Genomic DNA, 21400 nt, shown 5'->3' with positions numbered 1-21400 from the left:
ACCAAAATGAAGCAGACTGAATTGTTTTTTGGAGGCTTAAATTTTAAATATGCAGAGTGGGTGATTTAAGATGCCTTTATTACTGTACAATTTTTGTGAGGACCTTTAAAATTTGCATTTTAGTTGCAACAGAAACTCAATTCAGGTTGAAACAGCGCCCTCGTGTGATCAGAATCGGAACTAAAACGTGTCAAACTGCGTTTTTACATTAAAACTGACATTTAGATTTAAGTTTTTTCTATTCATTTCCATAAAAATTTAAAGACTATTATTATTTTTAATTAACCGTAAGATTATTGGCTTTACTTTACAAACTGTGTTTCACATGATAGAGAACTACAAAACAAGCAAAAGCGTGATTACGAATTATTTTTTGGCAGTCCTACCTTTTGCATAGACAGTGTGGGTAATATAAGTTGGGTTTTATTACTTTGCAGTGTTTGTAAGGAACTTTAAATTTGCATTTTTGTAAGCGGAGCGTGTCATGCTGGCCGCTGTGGAGTCTGAAATGAGATCCAACCCGTTCTCCGGCAGATCAACCTGCTCTCCGACAACCAACGCGGACTTTAAGCGGCAGGACGCGGCTCGGTGTCAGAGACCCGCCCGACCCAACCGAGCATGAAGGGAACAATGTTTAACCCCCCGCCTCGGAACCGTGAAAACGCCCCCACCGGTGACTCTGCAGCGGATCCTGTTCGCATCAACACATCCCTGCTGAGCCCGACGACCTGCGAGGCTCCCTGCGAAACGACGTGGCCGCCGCCCGGAGCCAGGATGCGGATCTCCAAGGCCAACAAGGGCGCGGTGGTGGTGAGAGTGGTCCGGCGGCATTCCTCCCCGCAATCGGCCAGCCTGGAGGAGGTCTGGAGTCCGAGAGAGGAGAAACCCCGGAACCCCGAGAGGAAGAAGCCGTCGGAAGCGGCTAAAAACGGGGTTGAAGGGCAAGGTGGGGGGCCACCCCGGAGCAGGAAGAGCCGGTTCCGAGCCCCCGACGTGAGGACCATCTTCTCCCCCGAAGAAAAGGACCCCAGAGTGAAGGAGGAGACCGGGGAGGGACACACCTTCGAGCCCGGAGGCGAGAACAACTGGTGCGATGTGTGCTGCAATTATATCCTTCAACACGGACTCACCTGTGCAGGTAAGAAGGTGGAGGTCCAAACTCACTCATCAGACACAAACACAAACCTCAATGAGTTTGGATTTTAAATAAGAGGTAAACAAAAGGTAGCGCAGTTGGAGAAACAGAAATTACTTTCTTTTTTAAAGGGAACAAATCAAACATGAAACATTGTAGAGCCAAACTTAATCTACGGCTGTCTTTTTGATAAATTTACCCTGTACAGAAACTAAAAATGTTTCCCATCTTTCCTTAAAAAACAGTTAAACTCAGATTGAATGGAGACCAAACGGCGGTCTTGATTATTCAATTGGATAAAAGTCTTCAGGTCTCAGATCTTTAATAGTTTCTAAGAGGTTTTTTTCCTGGATCTTCCAGGTGATGAAAAGTCTCCCCCACAGCATGATGTTTCAACATAACAGCCTTACTTTTTCACTATACAGTGTGTTGAAATTAGGGCAGAAATTTAATTGTTGGTCTTCTTTCATAATGTATTTTTGGTTTAGGCAATACGTTAAACAAACAAGACTTCTTCTTTAGGACTACCAAGGGCTTTACGACTTCTTCCTTGATTAACGCTTGTCTTGCCTGGTATAGATAGCCATGTCTTTGTAAATTTGATTTAATTAAAATGCTCAAAAATTGGGACATTGTTTTATACCCTAAAACTGCTTTAGACCTTTCAACTCTAGGAAACCCAGGCCTTCAATGATAAGCTCCATATTATGTACTGGTGGACTCCATTTACCATTTAGGTCCGTTATACCAGTTACCCTGGATTTTATTCAGAGATATCAATGTAAGGATTGAAAACAACTTACTAATTAATGGCAGTTTGAGGCCAGCTTCTTTGACCAGTTTGTTTATGTTCATCTTGTTTAAGAACCATGGTCTCTCCAGCAATTTAATAACTGCACAAAACCTTTTTTTGTCATGCTGTGAATTGTATCAAAACATGCATTAAACAATTTAATCTGAACATAACAGCCGATCTGTATTCGCAGCTGGGATTGAAATACTTTGTAAGAACTGATTGGTGTCAAGATGAAGTCGACATGACAGCTAACTTAGTTTGGCGTTTGTAAAGACTGACTGCTCAGAAGTTGTAGCTATTAATAGGCAGGACTCTGAAATGCTTAGTGTCAGGAATGTGGACAGTATGCAGGTGAACTAGTTCAGGTTTTTAAAAAAAACTAGCCGGACTGACTCGTCTACAAACATTGGACTTCCCTCTCTGTATGTGATGTTATCTGACAAACAATAGGAGGAAGTTATGAAGAAGAAGTTTTGTATTATTCTTTTATTTTGAAACTTGTGTCACTTGGATTTTGATGCTATGCTTTTTCCTCTGCTGTTTTTAGCTTCACTTTCAATATTATTTTTTATTAAAATAATAAATAACCAAAAATATGTTCTTTGTAAACATAGACAAACAACATAGCACCAGCTAACTAGCTTAAATGCTATAGCACAGTGGACTCCTGCGTTTGAAGGGATGTCAGTTGCTTAAATCCACAAATACTTAAGTTCCCTCTAAAAATAGAGGGACTGCCTGTTTTAATAGTACAAAACACCAAATATACTTTCATATGTGACAATAAACAGTACAAATATGTCATAGCACTACCACATTAAGCTAACATCCAACTTCTTCCTTATGTTAGCTCATGTAGCTAGCCAATCAGAGTCAAGGAAAAAGAACGTTCCACTGAAAAATCCTGGAATAGGTGAATCCATAAATGCTGAACCGCAAACAGGTTGATGTCCACTGCAATCAATTTATTAGCTAAACAGAGGATGTAAGCTGATTATACAGGAGAAAGCCAGAAACACGCTTTCTGATTTCCTGTGCTTTGAAATGGACTAATATTAGCTAACAGGCTAACAAGTTACAGCTACATAATATGTGAAAAGCAAACATAAAATGCTTTTCCTGTCCAAATAAATAAAATAGATGGACTGCAATGATAAAAACCTTAGTTCAGTCAATTTGAACTGGCATATCAACAACCTTAATAAATGGGGAAAACAACTACGTTTCTTTTGTTTTATGAAGCTAGCTAAGTTGCTAACTATTTAGCTAAGTTGCTATATTTAGATTCAAATCCTGTGTATTTATGTGTTTATATTTCCCACTTTGACATTGAAGCGGTACAAACAAAAAGCTGTATTTTATTGATGTATAATTTATTGAATTTATTGTTGCCATAGCAAAGTATTAAGCAATTATTTCAGCTTCTGCCTTTTTTAATAAGGAAAGCTAGAACTAGCTAGCTAACAAGCTAGTGTTAGTTTATGATAGCCCTAAATCAAACATCTAAAATTAGAATTTTTTTATTCTAATACTTTTAATTCAGAAAAACTTAACATCCCCACTGTTTGCTTTATTATCTTATGAATTTGACTTGTTCATTTTAGCTAGTTTACACTTTGCACACATTATTAATATTATTTATATATTATTTTTTACAGAAAGACAAGTTACAAAACACAATGTCCCAGAAATTTCTTTTTTTCTTTCTCTTTTCTGCTTAACCTCCAGCAAATCAAAGAAATGAATAAGCAAGTACAAGAATAAATATTAAAGGAAAAACTTTATAGGCTTATGATTTTTGTCTTCACTGCTGATATTTACATTGGTCACTTATTCACTTATTATCACAAGAAACAGTCACTTATAAGCCAGCAAGAGCAGCAGTTTTCCTCAGTTGAACATTAATTTTTCCAGATGAGCAAGTCTTCTTTGGATATTAAAATATTTTACATTTTGCAATGTCTTTTTGCTCGAGTTTCTCTGTACCTTAAACTCTCCTGTTTTGATGTTTGATAAACAAAGAATTCACTGTTCAGCAGGCTGATTTTGAAGAAGCAAGACAAAAATAACCCAGAATATATGGACAAATCAAGACAGAAACAATTTCCCAACCTTAGAAATTTACCTTTTTCAAATGAATCTCACAAATCAAAATTTAATAAAATCCTGTAGAAAACGTCTGAGATGAGTTGTACTGTAGATAATCCAGGATTTACTGATTATACAGAAATTACTGCTAGTTTAGAGCTTTAGTGAAGTGAAAAGCTGGAATTAGACCAAAAACTGATTGATGCATTTCTGTTAATCAAAACTGCCAAAAAACAAAATCTTACCAAGAAGATTTTGTCTAATTTCTCGTTTAAATATCTTAGTCCACTTAAAATAAGACAAAACTAATGTACAAGTAACTTCAGCAAGAAACAGGAGCATTTAAACCTTAATAGTGGTTTAAATAAAAGTACTAGTTCCACTCACTGATGTTTTTCCACTTGTAACAAAATATTTTCCATATTTTAAGTGGGGAAAAAAAAATATCAGTGGAACTAAAACTTTTTTAAATCAATATTAAGGCATAAAGACTTTACTTGTAAATTAGTTTTGTCTCATTTTAAGTGTACTAAGTTATTTACACAGTAATGTTCTATATATTGCAGTTCTGAAAGCTTTACACATTAAACTTTATTTTCCATGTTTTTAATGTATTTGTTTAATAATTTGAGTTTTGGCGCTCCTGTTTCAGTGTTTGTGCCTCTGAGTGTGAGGACTGATGGTAGTCTCTCTCGCTCTTTGGTTCTTGTTCTTTGTTTCTCGATGAAGTGCAGTAACAGAAACCTGCAGACAGGGCAGGGATCTTTGTTTGATTGGCTTTAATGTTGCATTAGAGCGTGTGTTCATTAGCCAAGAGGCGGTTGGGAGGCATTTCTGCAGGACACTGGAGCTTTGGCTCACTCTGTCCACTCTTATTTTCATGGAACAAGTCTCTTTAATGAGCCAGTTATTTAATTTTGAACTCTCATTGACAGCATTAGTTTAAATTTTGAGAATAAAGTCTTCATATTCTGACTTTATTATGAAAATATTACATCATTCTCATGTTATTACAACTTTATTCTGGTATTATTTTGACTTTATCCTCATACAAAATTTAGTCTCTTAATATTCTGACTTTATTCTCATGATTTTATTTTTTAATGTCGAAAAAATACAAGAATAAAGTCGTAGTAATATGAGAAGTCGTAATATTTTGAGAATATGAATCATAGTCTTTATGATAAAATCATAGTATTATGACTTTTTGACTTAATTATATTATTACGAATTTCTTCTATTATTATTTTGACTTTATTTAATATTATGACTTTATTGGTGTTTTATTTTGTTCTTGTAATATTCTGACTTTATTCTGAAAACATTCTACCTTTATCTTTATTCTTGTAATATTATTATTTTTTTATTTTTTTCTTAGTATTGTCCTACACTCCACCGTAAAAAAAAAGGAAATAAAAAGAATTAAGCGATTAAATGAATATTCTACAGAATGTGGCAGATTTTTAAAAATCCAATTAATCAATTAATCGTCCGAATATTCAATTGAATAATTGATTACTTAAATAATCGTTGGTTGCAGACCTAAAAATGGATTCAACTGATTCTTCAAACATCCATCCCAGCATCTTAGATGGAAAAACATATTCCTTATATGATTTTGACTTCATTAGAGGAAATCCGCAGTGAATCCTCCCTCGGCGCAGACGGTGCGGAGGTTTCACGTCGTTAAGTCCCATTTTGAACCTCTGTGAGAAATACCGGAGCTGATTGTCGGAACCTCTTCAGTATAATCCGACTCCATCGGCTCTCAGTGGGCGTCTGTCAGCTGCCGGCGTCTTGTTTGTTCAGTGGCTCTGACAGTTTGGCTCCACGGCCCCCACGGACAGATAATGACCCGCAAAGAGAGCCGGCGGATCACTGTGGACGCCGCCGCCGGCCGAGAAGCGTCTCAGCGAGGATGATTCTCCGGATCTGGGCGTCTGTAGACGGGAGTTATCTTTCAGAGGTGGAAACATCCGAGCAGAGTGTGAGGCTGATGGGGTTTGTTGAATACTTTGGGAGAAGGGTGCGGGGAATATCCCGGGTTTTCTGCCGCTTTCCAAAGCTGGTGCGACGCTCCGCGGGTCTGGAAGTTGGTCCGCTTTGGAGAAAGTCGGGTGAGTTTCGACGGCGGAAAATCCAAACTATTTTTTATTATTTTCTTGGTCATAACCTATGTGCTCGGTTTCCAAACTAAAGCTATTTGGTTGAATTTTTACTTTTGGTAAAGAACTAGCTTGGCTAGCTGTCCTGACTTTCTTCCATTCACTTCGATTCTTTCCGGTAGAATTTCAACCGGGCCAATCAGAGAGCAGAAGGAGAAATCATGAACGATGACGTCGATTTTCTGCCTGTAGTTTTAGCGACAGCAGTGGAGGAAGTGAATGAAGCTGTTTCCTTCCAAACTAGTTTCTTTCTTTCTCTAAAAACATGTTTTATTCATTTTTCTGGCATTTAGCAGAAAGAAAGAGATTTAGTAATTCAACAGATACAAAACAGGAACATTTTACCTGATGTCATGCAGGACAGTGAAGAAAAAAACAGTCTATTTATGTAATATATGTAAATATGTGGTGCCTGAAAACCTCGCTCCAATTTGCAATTGTTACATAATCTCTTGGATTCCCCTAAAGTAGAAAAAACAACGGCTCATTTAATAAACACAATGTTTAACTGTAACATCTACTGTTATGATTTCTGGACGCCGTGTTGATGAGTGAATCTACAAACGTTTTCAAACAAAGTTACAGTAAACGATTAAATGTACATTTTCTCTAGTAGTTTAAGCGTTAATGTAGTCAGCTCCAGTTTTAGAGCCACTGTCCTCCATTTTGTCTCTGGGTCAGTTTGAGGTCAGAAACGTCTCAGCAGGTAAATAAATGTTGGAGGAGCTGAAGCCTCTCTGTTGCTCTCTCTGCAAACGCAGACTGAATTAGAGACGGGGTGCCAAAAGAGAAAAAAGTTTGACACATGTCTAAAAAAAAAAGAAAAAAGAAAAAAAATCTCTCCTGTCTGACGAGTTTGACCTCAGAGCTGATCCTTTCACAATAAGAGCTCATGTTTTACTGGAAACAGCCATGAGGAAAACGTGATACTTTAACTACAACACAGTTTTTCTATTAGATACTTCACAGATTGATAATATTACTAAGAATATTTAATAAAAGTAGGATTTTAAATTAGAATTAATAAAAAAATAGAATTAAGTAAACATAATGGAATAAAAAATGAACAAAAACATATATTAGTAATAATAATAATAATGGCGTATTTATAATAAATGGTAAAATAGTACACTGAAATTACTTGTGAATTTCTGTAAAGTTACATTATTACGCATAAGCAATATCAAAAAGCAAATATTAAATGAAAATAATGAAAGTAATTCATATTTATTCATATTATAGTTGCATTTCCATGAACCATGTAATTAGTGTCCTAAAAAGCTCTATATATGTTTAATTTATTATTATTATTATTATGGATAATAATAATTATTGTTATTTGTAATAACAATAATTAATAATTGTGTTGTTAATTATTATTAAGCACACAAATGCAAGATTGTTTTTTCAAAGTTAACAGAATATCAACAAATTTTTGCATACATTTGTCATGAAAACTCCTCTAACGATTAGTAAAAACGTACTGCGCTAACTCATTACATTCAAGTAAATTCAGATTATAAATATTAATTTCTTTAAACTTTATGGCTATATTTAAATCAGGTGTTTTCCATTCTTTATAATCTAATCCAAAGTAGTGATTTACTTTTTTTTTAATTAGTAGAAATGACGCACCATTTGATTTCAACATAGGAGGATTCTTTTGCAGTCCAGAAAAATTTTAAATTATTTCCTGTGTCTAAGTAAGCAGGTAAATATCCGTCTGTCTGTCGCCTAAATTCAAATAAGTTCTATATTTAGTCTTCTAGATGTGAAAAAAGAAAAGGTCGGGGTGTTTTTTGGTCCAAGCTCATCTCTGTCAGGCTGATTGTATCTGATCGATTTGCAGCATCAAGGAAGCTTTTATCTGAGACAGCACTATGACTCCATAGAGCGAAGATGAGGGTGAGGAAGAGGAAGAGAGGAAAAGCAAAATGCTCCACTGGAACTGAATCATGCATTTTAAATCTGTGCAGCATTATAGCACAATTAACATTTTTAAGTATTAAAAACTGTGACCTGACAGCAAAAACAAGCAGGAATTGCTGCATATTTTTGCCCAAAGATTGAAAATAGTTCTTTCTCTCATAATTTTCTCATGCTAGACATTATTTAAGATCATCCATGTTGCATGTTGAAGCTTAAAGTGTTGTAGTTTGGCCGCCATCCAACAGAGGGCGCCGCTGGTCATCCTTAAGCGGAGCCGTTGATGCAGAAACAAAGATGGCGGACGGCTCGACCCTTAGTAGGAGAGACCAACGGTCCAAACAGAGTTCGGTGTGGGATGGAAGACGTTATTTCTACGGTTTCCACTCTACAAGTTACTTAAGTTGTTTTGAAATATAAACATTCGACAAGCTCCTTAAGTTTCACCTTAATAGCGCTAATTTAGCCGAGCTACATGACGTAGCAGCGCCAACTTCTCAACTGAGAATGAATGATGAGCTATGAAGGTGAGGATGTGATGGCAGAAAAGCGGAGGGGATAAAAAAATGTAATGTGATGGAAAAAATATGACGCGAATAAGCAAGATAGATGTTGAACCCTAAGCGGTTCCTGTTTTGTTATATTTTATAAATATGTCTAAGTTTAACAGTACGAGAAAACCACAATTTTCTGTTTATTCTGTCAGTATTTAACACAACTGACACAAAATAATGCTGACAATTAATGATTTTCCTGTCAGATTTTAATATTAAGAGTAATTTAGTTCATGTTAAGGAAAACTCAGGTTTTTAAGAAAATTGCTGCTTATCAATTAGTTGATTAGATTAATCAACTTTAGATTAACTCAATGGATAACCTGCATCCCTAAAAACTAGTACAAAGGTGGCAGCGACATGGATGTTTTGCTTTAAAGAAAAGTGAAAAACAATACATAATGCAAATGGAAATTATTGAGCTTGTTTTAAAATATCATGTTATTAATTGATTTATTGCTTATTGCGACAGGCCTAAACAGAGTTGAAAATCTGACTTAGTTCTAGAAGGAGGAATGGGGCAAAATTACAGCAAATTATTGTGAGAAATTTCTGGGAGAAACCTGACCCAAGTTGTGCAGTTTAAAAGACAATATATGCAAAGATCTTTCTCATTATTCTGGATCATAGTTTGTGTGTAGAGGGTTTTGTGTTTCCCACTGTGGATCCATGTGGATGATCTGATGTTCGGATGAATGGACGGATTGGATTGTTGGATTACAACAAACTGCGTAAGTGAGGAGAGAGCTGCTGGAGATGACTGAGTCAGCAGTGCTGTGTCCATCCGCCGCCTCCTCCCTCCTGCCCTGTCTGTGTCCATCACACTGTGGCCTCCATTTGACTGTTAAATCAGCCACTCAGCACAACAACACAGGGGAAGAATGGCAGCTGCGCACATCCGAGGTCTGATCAGAGGCAGACAGATAGCAGAGCGAGGAGCCGAGCTTTCTATTGAACAATGACGATGAGGTCTAACAGTGTTTAAGTTGGGAGATGGGAGCAGCCATGTGCAAACTGTCGTATAAAGTTGGACAGCACATGAGGAAAAAGTCGGCAGGTAGGATTGTGGGATTAACTAAGTGTTTATCAAGGGATTTAACCTAAAACATCTGTTTATGTATCATGTAGTTCACCTGTTATTGATACAGATGCTTATTTTTCACAATTAAATGCGTAAATGTCAGGAAATGTAAATATAAACTGCTTCTTGTTTTTAAGAGTGTTCGCATTGTCCAATGTTTTTAGCATTCAGTTTTAATTCTCAGTTTTAAGGATGAAAACTGGATTGAACACAGGATATTACTGGAATTTCTTCAAAACGCTTAAAATTAACTTTTCTTCCTATAACTTAATATTACTGAAGAGTTTTTTAAAGCATGTTTTTACTAATTAAGGACTAATAACATGCATTTTAGATAGGTTTTTATTCTTCATGTACGTAATTCTATACATGTTTATGATAATTATACTGATAATACTAATATTATAACATAATTATTTATTCACATATTGAATTCCAAATTAATATGACCATAAAATAGATTAATTTTATTTTATTAAGTTACATTTTTAATAATCCAAGTTATTAAATAATGGAGTATATATGTATTCATTTTACTTGACATATTTACAGTGTAATATCAAAGTTAATTATATTTACTTATTTTATTTTAATCTTAAATTCATTTAAGTTGCTCAATAACTATTTACTTAATTCAAAAATTAAAATATTGTTTTTCCATTAAAGAATTCAATATAAATTTTATGACTTCATTTATTTTTATGCTACAATTCAGCTACGTTTTTAAGTTTTGTTAAATAAAACTATTCTTTCCCACTGTCTTATTGTATTCATTTTGTATTCACTTGAATAAATATCAATCTTTTTTCACAGCTTTTGTTTTTGTTATAATTTGAATTATTATTCATTACAATTGTCAATTAGTTTAAGCATGTTTTTAACGAGTAGATAACTTGACTTTTCCCATACAGTTCTTACTCTTCTTATTGTCTCAGCAGTTTACAGATTAAACATGAAATATGACTTTAGAAACTATAATTGAAAAGTTTTTTTTATCTGTTTACTGCTTTACTTTTGTTTTTGTTCACCTAATTTAAGTGACTAAAATCAAAGAGCGTTTGAATTGAAAGGTATTAGTAAGTACTTTTGATTTTAGTGGAATTGTTGTAAAACTATAATGCGTATTTTTCACATTTATTCTCTCCCAGTATTTATTTCCTTCCATGTAACAGATATGAAAATAATCTGTGGACCAACACTGTACTCAATTTCCCAGGATGCACTTGTTTATAAACAGAAAACATTCAGAATGTTTGTCTGTCTCAATCATTTGTTCTTTTCATGCTTATTTTCCAAGTTATTTTGTTGAAATCCTTCCTGTTTGTGCATTATTATTAAAATGTTAGTGTGTCCTCATGAATTTTATTTTGAAATCTTTCCTTTTTTATAGTTTGCTTATCTCAGAATTTGCATGACGTTGGCTTTATTTGCAAAATGGGATCTACGAGCCCAACCGAAGAGCTGTCGATTATCAATGGAGGATTTGCATACACCTTGTTTCTGCATGTCTGTGAAGCTCACAAATAACATCTTCCTCTTATTGTTTTGGCTCTCATGCTCTTTTAAGCTGATGCAGACTCATTTCTCTGCAGGTTGTAAATATGCTTGTCATGCTGAATGTCGAGAGAGAGTGTCACTCGACTGCCATCCTGCTGCGTCGCCTCTCAGTCAGGACCATCTGAACAACAACAACACGCCGCTCCATGTGAGTAAAAAATTAGCCGGCGTTTGTTTACCTCAGCAGCTGTCTGTGTAAATGTCTTCACGGGTGTTTTTTTTCCACAACATCTACAGTTTTGCTTGTAAATATATGTTTTTAGACGTTTTAATCATACTTTTGTTTCAAATCAGTTCCTCTAATTAGTCATATTTTAGAGGACGTTGCTGCATTTTCCTCCGTTCTATTTCTATTAACATGAATGGAAGCGATAAACAATAATATTTTTGTTTTGAAGCCATTTTCAAGTAATATAATAATGGCATTAGAATGCAAGAACGTATCCTTAAAGATAAACTTTAAATTCTAATGAATATTTAACACTGGAACTGGAAAACATTTTAAATGTCCAAAATAAATAAACAAAACAACAGAAACAACAAATAAAATTAATTATGAATTCTCTATAAACAAAACTGTCCTTCAAAAAAGAGCTAGTTGAGACCAAAGCACCAAACTGAAGACTTTTGTCATCCAGTTTTTGGTAGAAAAAGAGAAAAGATGCAAATGGAAATTATTGAGTCCATCTTAATTTATTGTGCGATTAATTGATTTACAGCTTATTGCAACAGACCCAATCAGCTGTCGCAAATACAGCAGTGAGATGCAGTTTAAACTTTTACAGTGTGATTATTTCATATTATTTGCTTAATTTTTTAGAAACCAGAGTAGATTAAAAGAATTTATTAAAAGTAGAAAATGTGTTGATTAAGAAGCATCCAGAATACATTTCTCAAGAAGAAGTTTGGGTGCTGCAAATTTCAGGGCTTCAAGTTTATACTTTGTCAATTATTTATCAGATAAAAGGTCCAGATAGTCAAATAATGTTGAAACTGGAATGAAGCTGGTATAATTTTACTAAAATTGAACATTTTGTAGTAACCAGGGTCGCCACATGATGGTGCTGTAGTAAAACATTCTGCCTCGAAATTTTCACCATTATCTTCTGCTTTAACAAGCAATACAGTCGTTATATATTACACAGGGGGAAAAAAAGAGAATTTTACTAAATCAGTAAATATTTTCAAAGATTTTAATTTTGCTCACCAACAACCACAGACAGTTTTTGAAATAGTTCAGCAGTCTTAGAAATAGGCCTGTCACGATAGCAAATTTTGCTGAGCGATTAATTGTCTCAAAAAACTATTGCGATAAACGATCATATTGTTTGAAGACCTTTTTACACTGATTTAATGGAAATGACGTAATAATGCATGTGATTTCCTGCCAAAGATAGATACACTTTATTTTCAAAAGAACACTAAACACTGGAACTGATAAACAAAATAAACAAAACAACCAAAAACAAAATGGATTCTCAGTCTCCATTAACAAAAAATGTACTTGATAAAAACTAAACACCATAAAGCCAAAGTGGAAATAAATACTGCATTCAATCAAAAGAGTGCAGATTATGAAGTCTGTATATTATGTTGCCCTTCAGTAATAATTAGATTTAAATAGAGAAGACGGGCACATCGACTACCTGATGCAATAGTTCACACTACATGATTTTTTGCTCCTATTTTTCCCCTTACAACAATCTTAGAAGTTGGTCTTTCTAAGATTGTGTGGTGTGTTACGGTAGATCGTCGTTGCCGCTCCGATCTAAATCAGGGGTTTTCCCCGACTGGGATCGAGAACGCAGCCTGTTGAATGTGACAGGTAGCCAATCAGAAAGCGCGGATTCTCCTCCGTGCTTTCTGAGGGGAAATTACGTCGGGGAATCCCAAACAGCTGACACGGCGCAACCCGAAGTCCAGGGACATTGGGGATGATATGTGGAAACAATATTAATGTTTATTCAACATGCAAAGAATATAGAAATGACAAGAGGAGGAGTTGGAGCGAAATTGCTGCCGCAGTTGATAAACCCGGTAACTTTTCAGCTGTTCTTCGTTAACGTGACGTAAGTAGGTTCTAATGATTTTCATTCAGTCAGGACTTTACGCTGACACTAGCCACATGCATTGCAGGTAGATTGTAGTAAAGCATTGATTAATGCCTGGTTTTTAAATTAGTTCACTGGACTTGTAGCCATTATTTTGTGCCCATTGTTGGACACCACACGGCAGGAACGAACCCGATCGAACCGTTATACCTAGGATTTCTGTCGGCTAATGTGTGATCTGTCAGGTTTTGAAAATGGGCCGACAATTGGCTGACAGCTCTAAGATCGTTTCGTGTGTGCTGGACTTTACACTAAGTAAATGAGGAAGGGAGGAATCAGTGGAGAGCACCGGAGTTGAGCCTTTTTTCATTCGGTGTCATCAACAGAAAGAGAAAAAGGGCGGAAGAGACGATAGTGCCGATAATTGAAATGACGTCGATAGTTTTAATTTATCGTACGATTAATCGATTTATCGTTTATCGCGACAGGCCTACTTAGAAATGAGAAGATGCAACCATCAAGGATTGTGTTGAACTTTTCCAGTAAGTTTTAGTTTATTGTTTTGTTATTCCGGTCATATTAGCAATAATATGACCGGAATATTATATTAGCAATAATATGACCGGAATAACGGTCATATATAACGGCAGGAATGAACCCTGCTTTAGCATTTCTGCAGCACATGTGCAGCAAATCAGGTTTTAAAGACGTCGCCATCCGTAGAGCTAACACAGCTGCCTGCAACCTCACACAACAAAAGCATATTTTTATGAATGGACCACAATGCTGCACTCAGCATTACTCAGCATGGTTCATGAATGTGTGCAGCTCTGATTGGAAATGTGCTGAGATAATCTTGGTTCTGGAATAAAACCACATCAGTGTTGAGCAGCAGCAGAGCCAAAACCACAGCAGGCAGATCAACGGGTTTGATGTGTTGTAAACACAAAGGTGAAACGCTGGTCTCTAAGGTGACAAATCGTGTCAGGACGAGGTAATGTGTGAACTCTGAGACCTTTTAGAACCTTGTTCGATCCTAAATACACACATTTTTAAAAAAGAACACTTGAAAGAGACCCTTTAATTGCAGTTTTTAGTAAAAAATCCAGACCAGAAAAGTAGTGAAGGCAAATTTGAGTTACTGAAAACTGTAGTATAGTGGTCAAAGTAGATCCTCATGTTTTGATGTGTAATTTGTGTATATGAAGATAAACTATCTGACTTGAATTCTTGAATGTTGGTGTTTCTGTGTGCTTGTGTCACACATCCTGCAACTGTTTCCTGAAAGGACAAGAATCTCAGCTGCTTATAAAAGAGCTTTGACGCATAAAATAACTGCTAAAGTTACTAAAATTAGCTAAATGTGGCTGTAATAGAATAGTATGAGCTGCAAAACTACGCCATAATAAACCAGAAGGGATGAATTCCCAGCTGTCCTTTAGGAATTAAACACCATTCTTATCGTGTGATGCATCCTGGGTGTGTGAGTCAGAGTCAATTATTCTTATACAGAATTTACTTCATAAAACACAGTTTTAAATTCAGCCAAATTCTTTATTTTGCTCTCTGCTTTTTGATGTCCCTCCAGTATTTCCATGTAAAAACCCAATAGCAGCAAATTCTCATAGAAACCATCACAAAAAGTTAACAGTAATTTTAAAAAATAACATATTTTATGTTATGTGTTTTACTTTAAACCAAGTTTTGATCACAAAGTTTGAAAGAGAAACACAAGGAATTCATGTTAGGTGTGAAATATGAAATTGTCGAGGAGAAAAGACCAATTCTGGGCCTTTTGAAGGTTTTGTTGGGTTTGCTCTGTCTTCTCCACCTCTCTTGCTCCCCCTGTTGCTTCATGTGGCTTTTATCTAAACCCATCCATCCATCCATCCATACATACATACATAAAATAGACTAAGAAATTATCCAACTGACGATCCGACCAACTAACAAAATAGGTGGTCAAATGGTTGATTGGTCGGTCCAATGAACCATTCGACCAACTAAAAACTTATCCAATCAACCATCTGACTGACTTAGAAATTATCCAACAAGTCTTCCATCCATTCAACCAAAACTCCAACTAAGCGACCAACCAAACACACACCTATCTATATCTGAAGGATAAGTAAATCGGTTGTGCTCTCTGCAGTATGTGAACATCTATCAACACTTGTGGATTTACACTTACGTATATTCACACAGACCCGTGTCAGTTTACTGTAACTGCATGTATGAAAGTCCTGTCAGTGTTGCTGTATTCATGTTAAGAACTACAGTGTGACTCTTATATCACCCTTAAAAACCCATCTGCTATAATTTAAAAAACATTCTCACGAGATCCAGCAATGAATCTGGCTAAAAATAATTTAGCTGCAAATAAATAAATAGAACTGCTACAATAAGCAACAAAGTCAGCCATTATGCAGATACAGTTCAAAACGTTGATCATGGTCCATTAAACCTTGTTAGGAGGAAATGTCTGCTTAAAATAAACCACTAACAGAATTAACTGTCAATTCAATCATCTGCCTTCAATGTGCAGCACATGAAACCTGAACACAACAAATACTGAGAACACAAGGATACATAGATGATAACTCATTTTAAATCCTGGAAATTATATTAATTTATATATTACATAAAGTCACAGTCTACAGCTGTAGCTCTTCTCCACTTTGACTTGTCCCCCTAAAAATAGAGCATTCCTTTAATGGAGGTTGTTTATCAATTTAATAAGTTTTTAAAAGTAAATCTAATGAAAATATACTAGAACCTGTGAAAAAATACAAATGTAATACTGTCCGATATTCCTCTCCTGCCGTGCGATTGGTTTAAATGCAGGCAGATCCTGTAAATGATTGACAAGGAGCCCAAAGAGAGAATCAAATTAACTTCCTGTGAGCTGGGAAAGACAAACATAGAAGCACAAGAGAAACCAAACCCATCACAGATTGGAAGAAACAACGAGAGTGAACACAGAGGGAAATGTCCATGAGTTTAAAAAAAAAGTCTTTTAGTTTGGTTGCTTAATTTATCTGAGTCTGGAAGTGATTAAAAAGCTCTGGAGTTTTCCAGGAAAACAACAGAAAACAGCACACAAAACTCTGTTGTTAAAAATTATATTAGTGGTTTGTACAATGTTAAACATACCGAAAACATCTGATAAAATACTTAAATAACCTGGCTGCTGTTGGATTTCCTTTAGCATCTCATGAGACCTCACCCAGCTTTATGGCCTGTGTGCCAGGTTCTTGTCTTGTGGGAAAGAACCTATCAGTGGGAAAGTATTGTTACGACGTAATTGATCACAACCTGGACAGCAGAGCATCTGTTAGTGCTGCTAATGTTTTCTAGTGATTAAAATTTTCTTGAAAATGGAGAATTCAAGTCTGCAAGTCAAGCTTTTGGTTTAACATGAAAGAGATTGCTAAACTTTGTAAGAGTCAACTTACAAATCAACTTATGAGGTTACATTCATTGGTCGACTGGTGCAAACGCATAGCAAATAAAACGCACCTCAAACGTATGCATGGACAAATTTAAAAACGCACAAATACAGAAAAATACAAACAAAACAGAAAAATGCTGCAATCTCAGAAAATAGAAGCAAAGAGCTCTGATCAACAACACAAATGCACACAAAGAAATGCAGCATTTTGCCTACATTTTGAATTTTAAAGCTCATCATTCAACTTGGTTGGGATCCAGTAGTGCTGAATGAATACTTGTAACTTTTTCAGGAGTAAATGTTGCATATACGTATATATTGATACTAAAACAGAATGCGAATGTGGATCACTACATTAATAATACTTTATTGCTCAAAACTCGGGAATACACCAAATAAAACTGCGGGATACTTAGAGAAAATTCATCATAAAACATCAGGAAAGCAGACAATACAATCTCAAGTGGCTGAGTATCTCATCATCTTCTCCCTTCACTATCAAACATCTGAATTCATGCAGATATCCCTGTAAACAAACACCATCACCATGCAATTATCACACTACTCTTCCTTTCGGTATATCTCTTCCAATCTTCTCTTTCCTCATGTCTTCTAATCAGCAACCTGTTGTGTCACTGGAAACTAGGAAGATAGAGCACATCACCCGTTCTCCATCTTCCCTGAAGCTTGGAGTACAGGCTTTAAAATACTTGTACTAGTTTATAAATCACTGAATAGCTTAGCACCAGTATACGTTAAAGGTATTCTGGTGACCTATTGTGCTTCTTTAAACACACAAAACATGTTCATTACATTTGTACGCAATTATATAACTATACGTCTTTGAAAAGCAGCAGTGGAGCTTCCTGCACAACCAACAAAGATGCAGAAAGTGGTTTCTGAGTAGTGCAAAGTCAACAACAAAACGCTTGTCTTCAATGGTAAAACCAGCTGACCAAAAGTGCTGGAGCTCCACTTGGGTTGCTAGATAATGAGACTGGGCTTTGCTGAGGTTGCTAGGTAACGACACAGTGCCTACCGAATGTGAGTTAGCAATCGGGAGGTTTTTGAAACAACTGATTTTCCAGACACCAAAAAATTTTATCTTATTACCAAAAAATTGTTTGGTGTTTTTTGTAAGCTATTGGGCTATTTTTAGAAGCAGTAGCAACCCAAACGGAAGAACAAAAATATGCAAAATGTGAATTTTGCATCATAAGTTCCCTTTAAAGACCTGCTGTTGTATCAACCTTCCTGACTATTCAGATTTTCTGATTCTATTCTGTTCTTAGTCCTCAGAACCAAACAGGGAGAAGCAGTTCCAATATTTGATGATTTTGTTAATGACATTAGAAAAAAATTTCATGTTTATTGTTTGTTTTGTTTTATGCTTTCATAATATAAACAATTGCCTTGTTTCGCAGAGAGGGAGAAGTAGATCTGGGAAATTCATGCTAGTACATGAATTTAAACTGTATTTAGTGTTTTGTAGATATCTAGTCCTAAGTTAAACTGATCATATAGCCTTTTAATGGTGGATCAGAACCCCTGTAAACATGTGTTGGAAAGAAAAACATTTCCAAATCCCACAAATTGTTTTCTAAATGAAGCAAGACACCAACGTTTCCACAGAAACCAAATATTCTCTGTCATTAGGAAGTGTGCAGAAATATGTGGGCTGTTTTTAAAATTTCCAAAAGGCATCATTCTGATGTCCTTAAAGAGATCCAGTTCCTCTTTTTTTCTACTTGAACAAACGTATTGTCTCAGCTAGAGCTAGGACATCCTTTAGAGAAAAAAAAAAAGTAAATTTAATAACTTAATATAAACCAATGATTTAATTAAAACCACCAATCTATGCTAGCATCACTTTCATCTACAATCACCTGGAAAACAGTTTCTTTTGCTGATCAATTTTCTAATAATAGACAATAAATCAGAATAAATTTTTAAACTGCAAAATTAAAGTTAACATTTTAAACAATTAGTTATCTAAGAACTGTAATAAAACAGAAAATACATTTGGATAACAGCAGAACAAGTGACAGAGATGAAATATAACACTCACTTTTGAACTGTAATCTTTTATGGATTGTCTGGGATTAAATCCTCAGTCTGACAAACAAAGCTCTAACATCATCATCTGAAACAGGACACCCGTCTACAGCTTAGAGACCCACCAGCAGATGGGTCCTTCTGATTTCCTCCTCAGTTTTGGGAGCTAACATTTGCAGCATCACCAACTGTTATTCTGAGATAAAACATATGTAAAGAAGCAGAGAGATTTTATGATATATTTGTAAATCTTTCTGTAACAGTAAATATACAGTGTTTCATGTTGATATGGTCAACAATTATGTTTTCATATCTATTGCTATTTGCCCCCATATTTATCAAATCTTTTATAAAGATTTGTTTTTGAGCCAAATAGTTGCTACCTGGTGAGCTCATGATTTTTCTTTTAGCTCTGTAAATATTGTTTTCATCAAATCCAAGTTCTATCGCAATTTATAGAACTGCAGTCATGTTTCCTTTCATACAATTTAATGTTAAAGGCATGAAGATGTCCATTAAGATCCCGGACGAGCCCCCATGTGTGCCATTGTCACTGTGTGCTAATGGATGCTTTTTACTGTCTAATTAATGTGAACCAAACCACTGAGAATGTAGCTTGGCTAATTCATGGTATCCTGCAGTTTGGCTGTTTTTTTTATGTTTCTCTTAGCTTCAAGAATATTGTTTTTCATCTGCAGCCTTCTTGTTGCCATATGTGTCCTTTGAGCCAATTTCAAGCTATTAACCGGGAAATCTTTATTACAAATTTTCCATATTCAGGTCTTGGACTAGCCCTAAATAACTTAATGTCCTTTCTAGTATGTGGTGGATGTTTAAAATCAAGCAAACAATAAAGAATTTGTTGAATTTAGTTCTAAATTAAACTGAATAGAGCTGGATATAAATTTTCACAACAATGTTAGAGTAATGAAGGGCTTTTATAGTTGATATAATGAAATGAAAAAAGGCTGCATAACAGCACAGAGAAAGCATAATTTACTACAACAGAAAGAACAATATAACTGAACAAAAACACAACAAAATATGTTTCATGAGCATGGTGTTTTTTTAATCTTCTTTATAACATTATGTTTTTCTGCTGTCAATAATATAGAATTTCAAAGGTTCATCTATATATGAGCTAGTATTAGCATGTAGCACAACTAGTTGCAACAAGAAGTTAGAAAAGTTTGGAACTCCAGCTAGTTATATTGTTCTTTATATCTTTTTTATTTCTTTGCTAAAATAAATGTGAGCAGATAGTTAGTATAATTAATATGTTTGAGTATTTTTGATTAGTTAAAGCTTCTATAAAAATAGTTGTTGCAGTCTAAGGATGGTAAGGTGCAAGGTAATAGTTATGCAAATTGTATTTAATGCTTAACCTTGCTCCTCAGCTGCCTTGTTTACATTTATTCTTTGAAAAATTTCTCAAACTGCCTACTGGGAATCTACAAACTCAGATCTTTTTCAGTTGTGTTTACTTGCTCAGGATAAAAGTCTAAACCAGATCTCCAGATCTGTCAACTCAAAACTCTAACCCAGAATATTCTCTTTCACATGAATGGAAAAAGTATTTTTGTCCCGTTTTTTGTTGGTGGTTCAGAGGAAAACTTAGATACCCATCAGGGTGGGAACTCCCCAGTGAACTGCTATCTGTCATGTTGCACAGCATTTGTTTGTTTGTGCTTAACTCAGGTTCTGTCCTTATCCTGTTGAATGATCTCTATCCAAGAAACCGACTGGCGTAGATAAGAGTGCACTGTAAATGACCCACATTCAGCATTCATTCAGGCTTCTTGCACCGTGGTCCTGCTGTCAACAACATAAAGTGCTGAATCCACGCTTTCAGGCTTCAGATTAAAGCAACAAGATGAAACCAAAAGGAAGATATTTAAATAAAAAGGCGTCTGTGTTTTATGATAAAGCGACAGAAGGGAAAGAACTAAACCATAAAGTAAAATTTGCTTCAGGTGTATATTTTGATAAGTTTTATTTTAAAAAGTTGAAATTCCTGATGAAGAGCTTTAAAAAGGGATAATAAAAGATTGTGTTGGGAGAGTCAGAAATGTTTATCTTGGCAATAAATCACCCGCAGTTGAGTCTGTGTGTGTTTGACTTTTGACTTAGAGTTTTGCTGTTTTGGTGTTACTGCACTGAGACTCCCTTCTGCTGTTTCAGTTCAGACCTGCAGCTTTTCTTCATCAAAAATCAGTGCTGAGCAGAAAAAAACAACAACTTTGTTCATCTGCTGTGTAGGCCTGAAATTTCTACCAGTATTTCTTTCTACTATCTTCTTCAATTACAGCAGAAAATGTTATGGAGATTTTAAAATGTTTAGAAACTCTGCCAAACTATTGATCAAGACCAATTTAAAACACTGCAACAAAGGTTGCCATGTTGGATGCTATTTGATAATTTAATAGGATCTGTCTATTGCACCACTATTTAAATCTCACAAGCAAAGAGCAATGCAAACAAAAATTGAATTGTCAGTGTTTAAACGTCTGGTGGCCACACAAGTGAGAGTTAAACTGGTTT

General features: G+C 35.4%; 1 protein-coding gene across 1 annotated transcript in view; it reads left to right on the top strand.

Moving 5' to 3' along the window:
* The first annotated feature begins 479 nt into the window (after positions 1 to 479).
* Positions 480 to 21400, top strand: part of rassf3 (Ras association domain family member 3) — a 55413-nt gene continuing 34492 nt past the window's right edge. Inside the window, exons 1-2 of the mRNA XM_032589966.1 lie at positions 480 to 1138; positions 11338 to 11450. Of these exons, the coding sequence (XP_032445857.1) occupies positions 619 to 1138; positions 11338 to 11450 (633 nt within the window). The 5' untranslated portion in view covers positions 480 to 618. The remainder of the gene's footprint in view (positions 1139 to 11337; positions 11451 to 21400) is intronic.

The sequence above is a fragment of the Xiphophorus hellerii genome, chromosome 17 (assembly GCF_003331165.1).
Source record: "Xiphophorus hellerii strain 12219 chromosome 17, Xiphophorus_hellerii-4.1, whole genome shotgun sequence".
Taxonomy (NCBI): Eukaryota; Metazoa; Chordata; class Actinopteri; order Cyprinodontiformes; family Poeciliidae; genus Xiphophorus; species Xiphophorus hellerii.
This window is presented reverse-complemented; position numbering and strand designations above follow the sequence as displayed.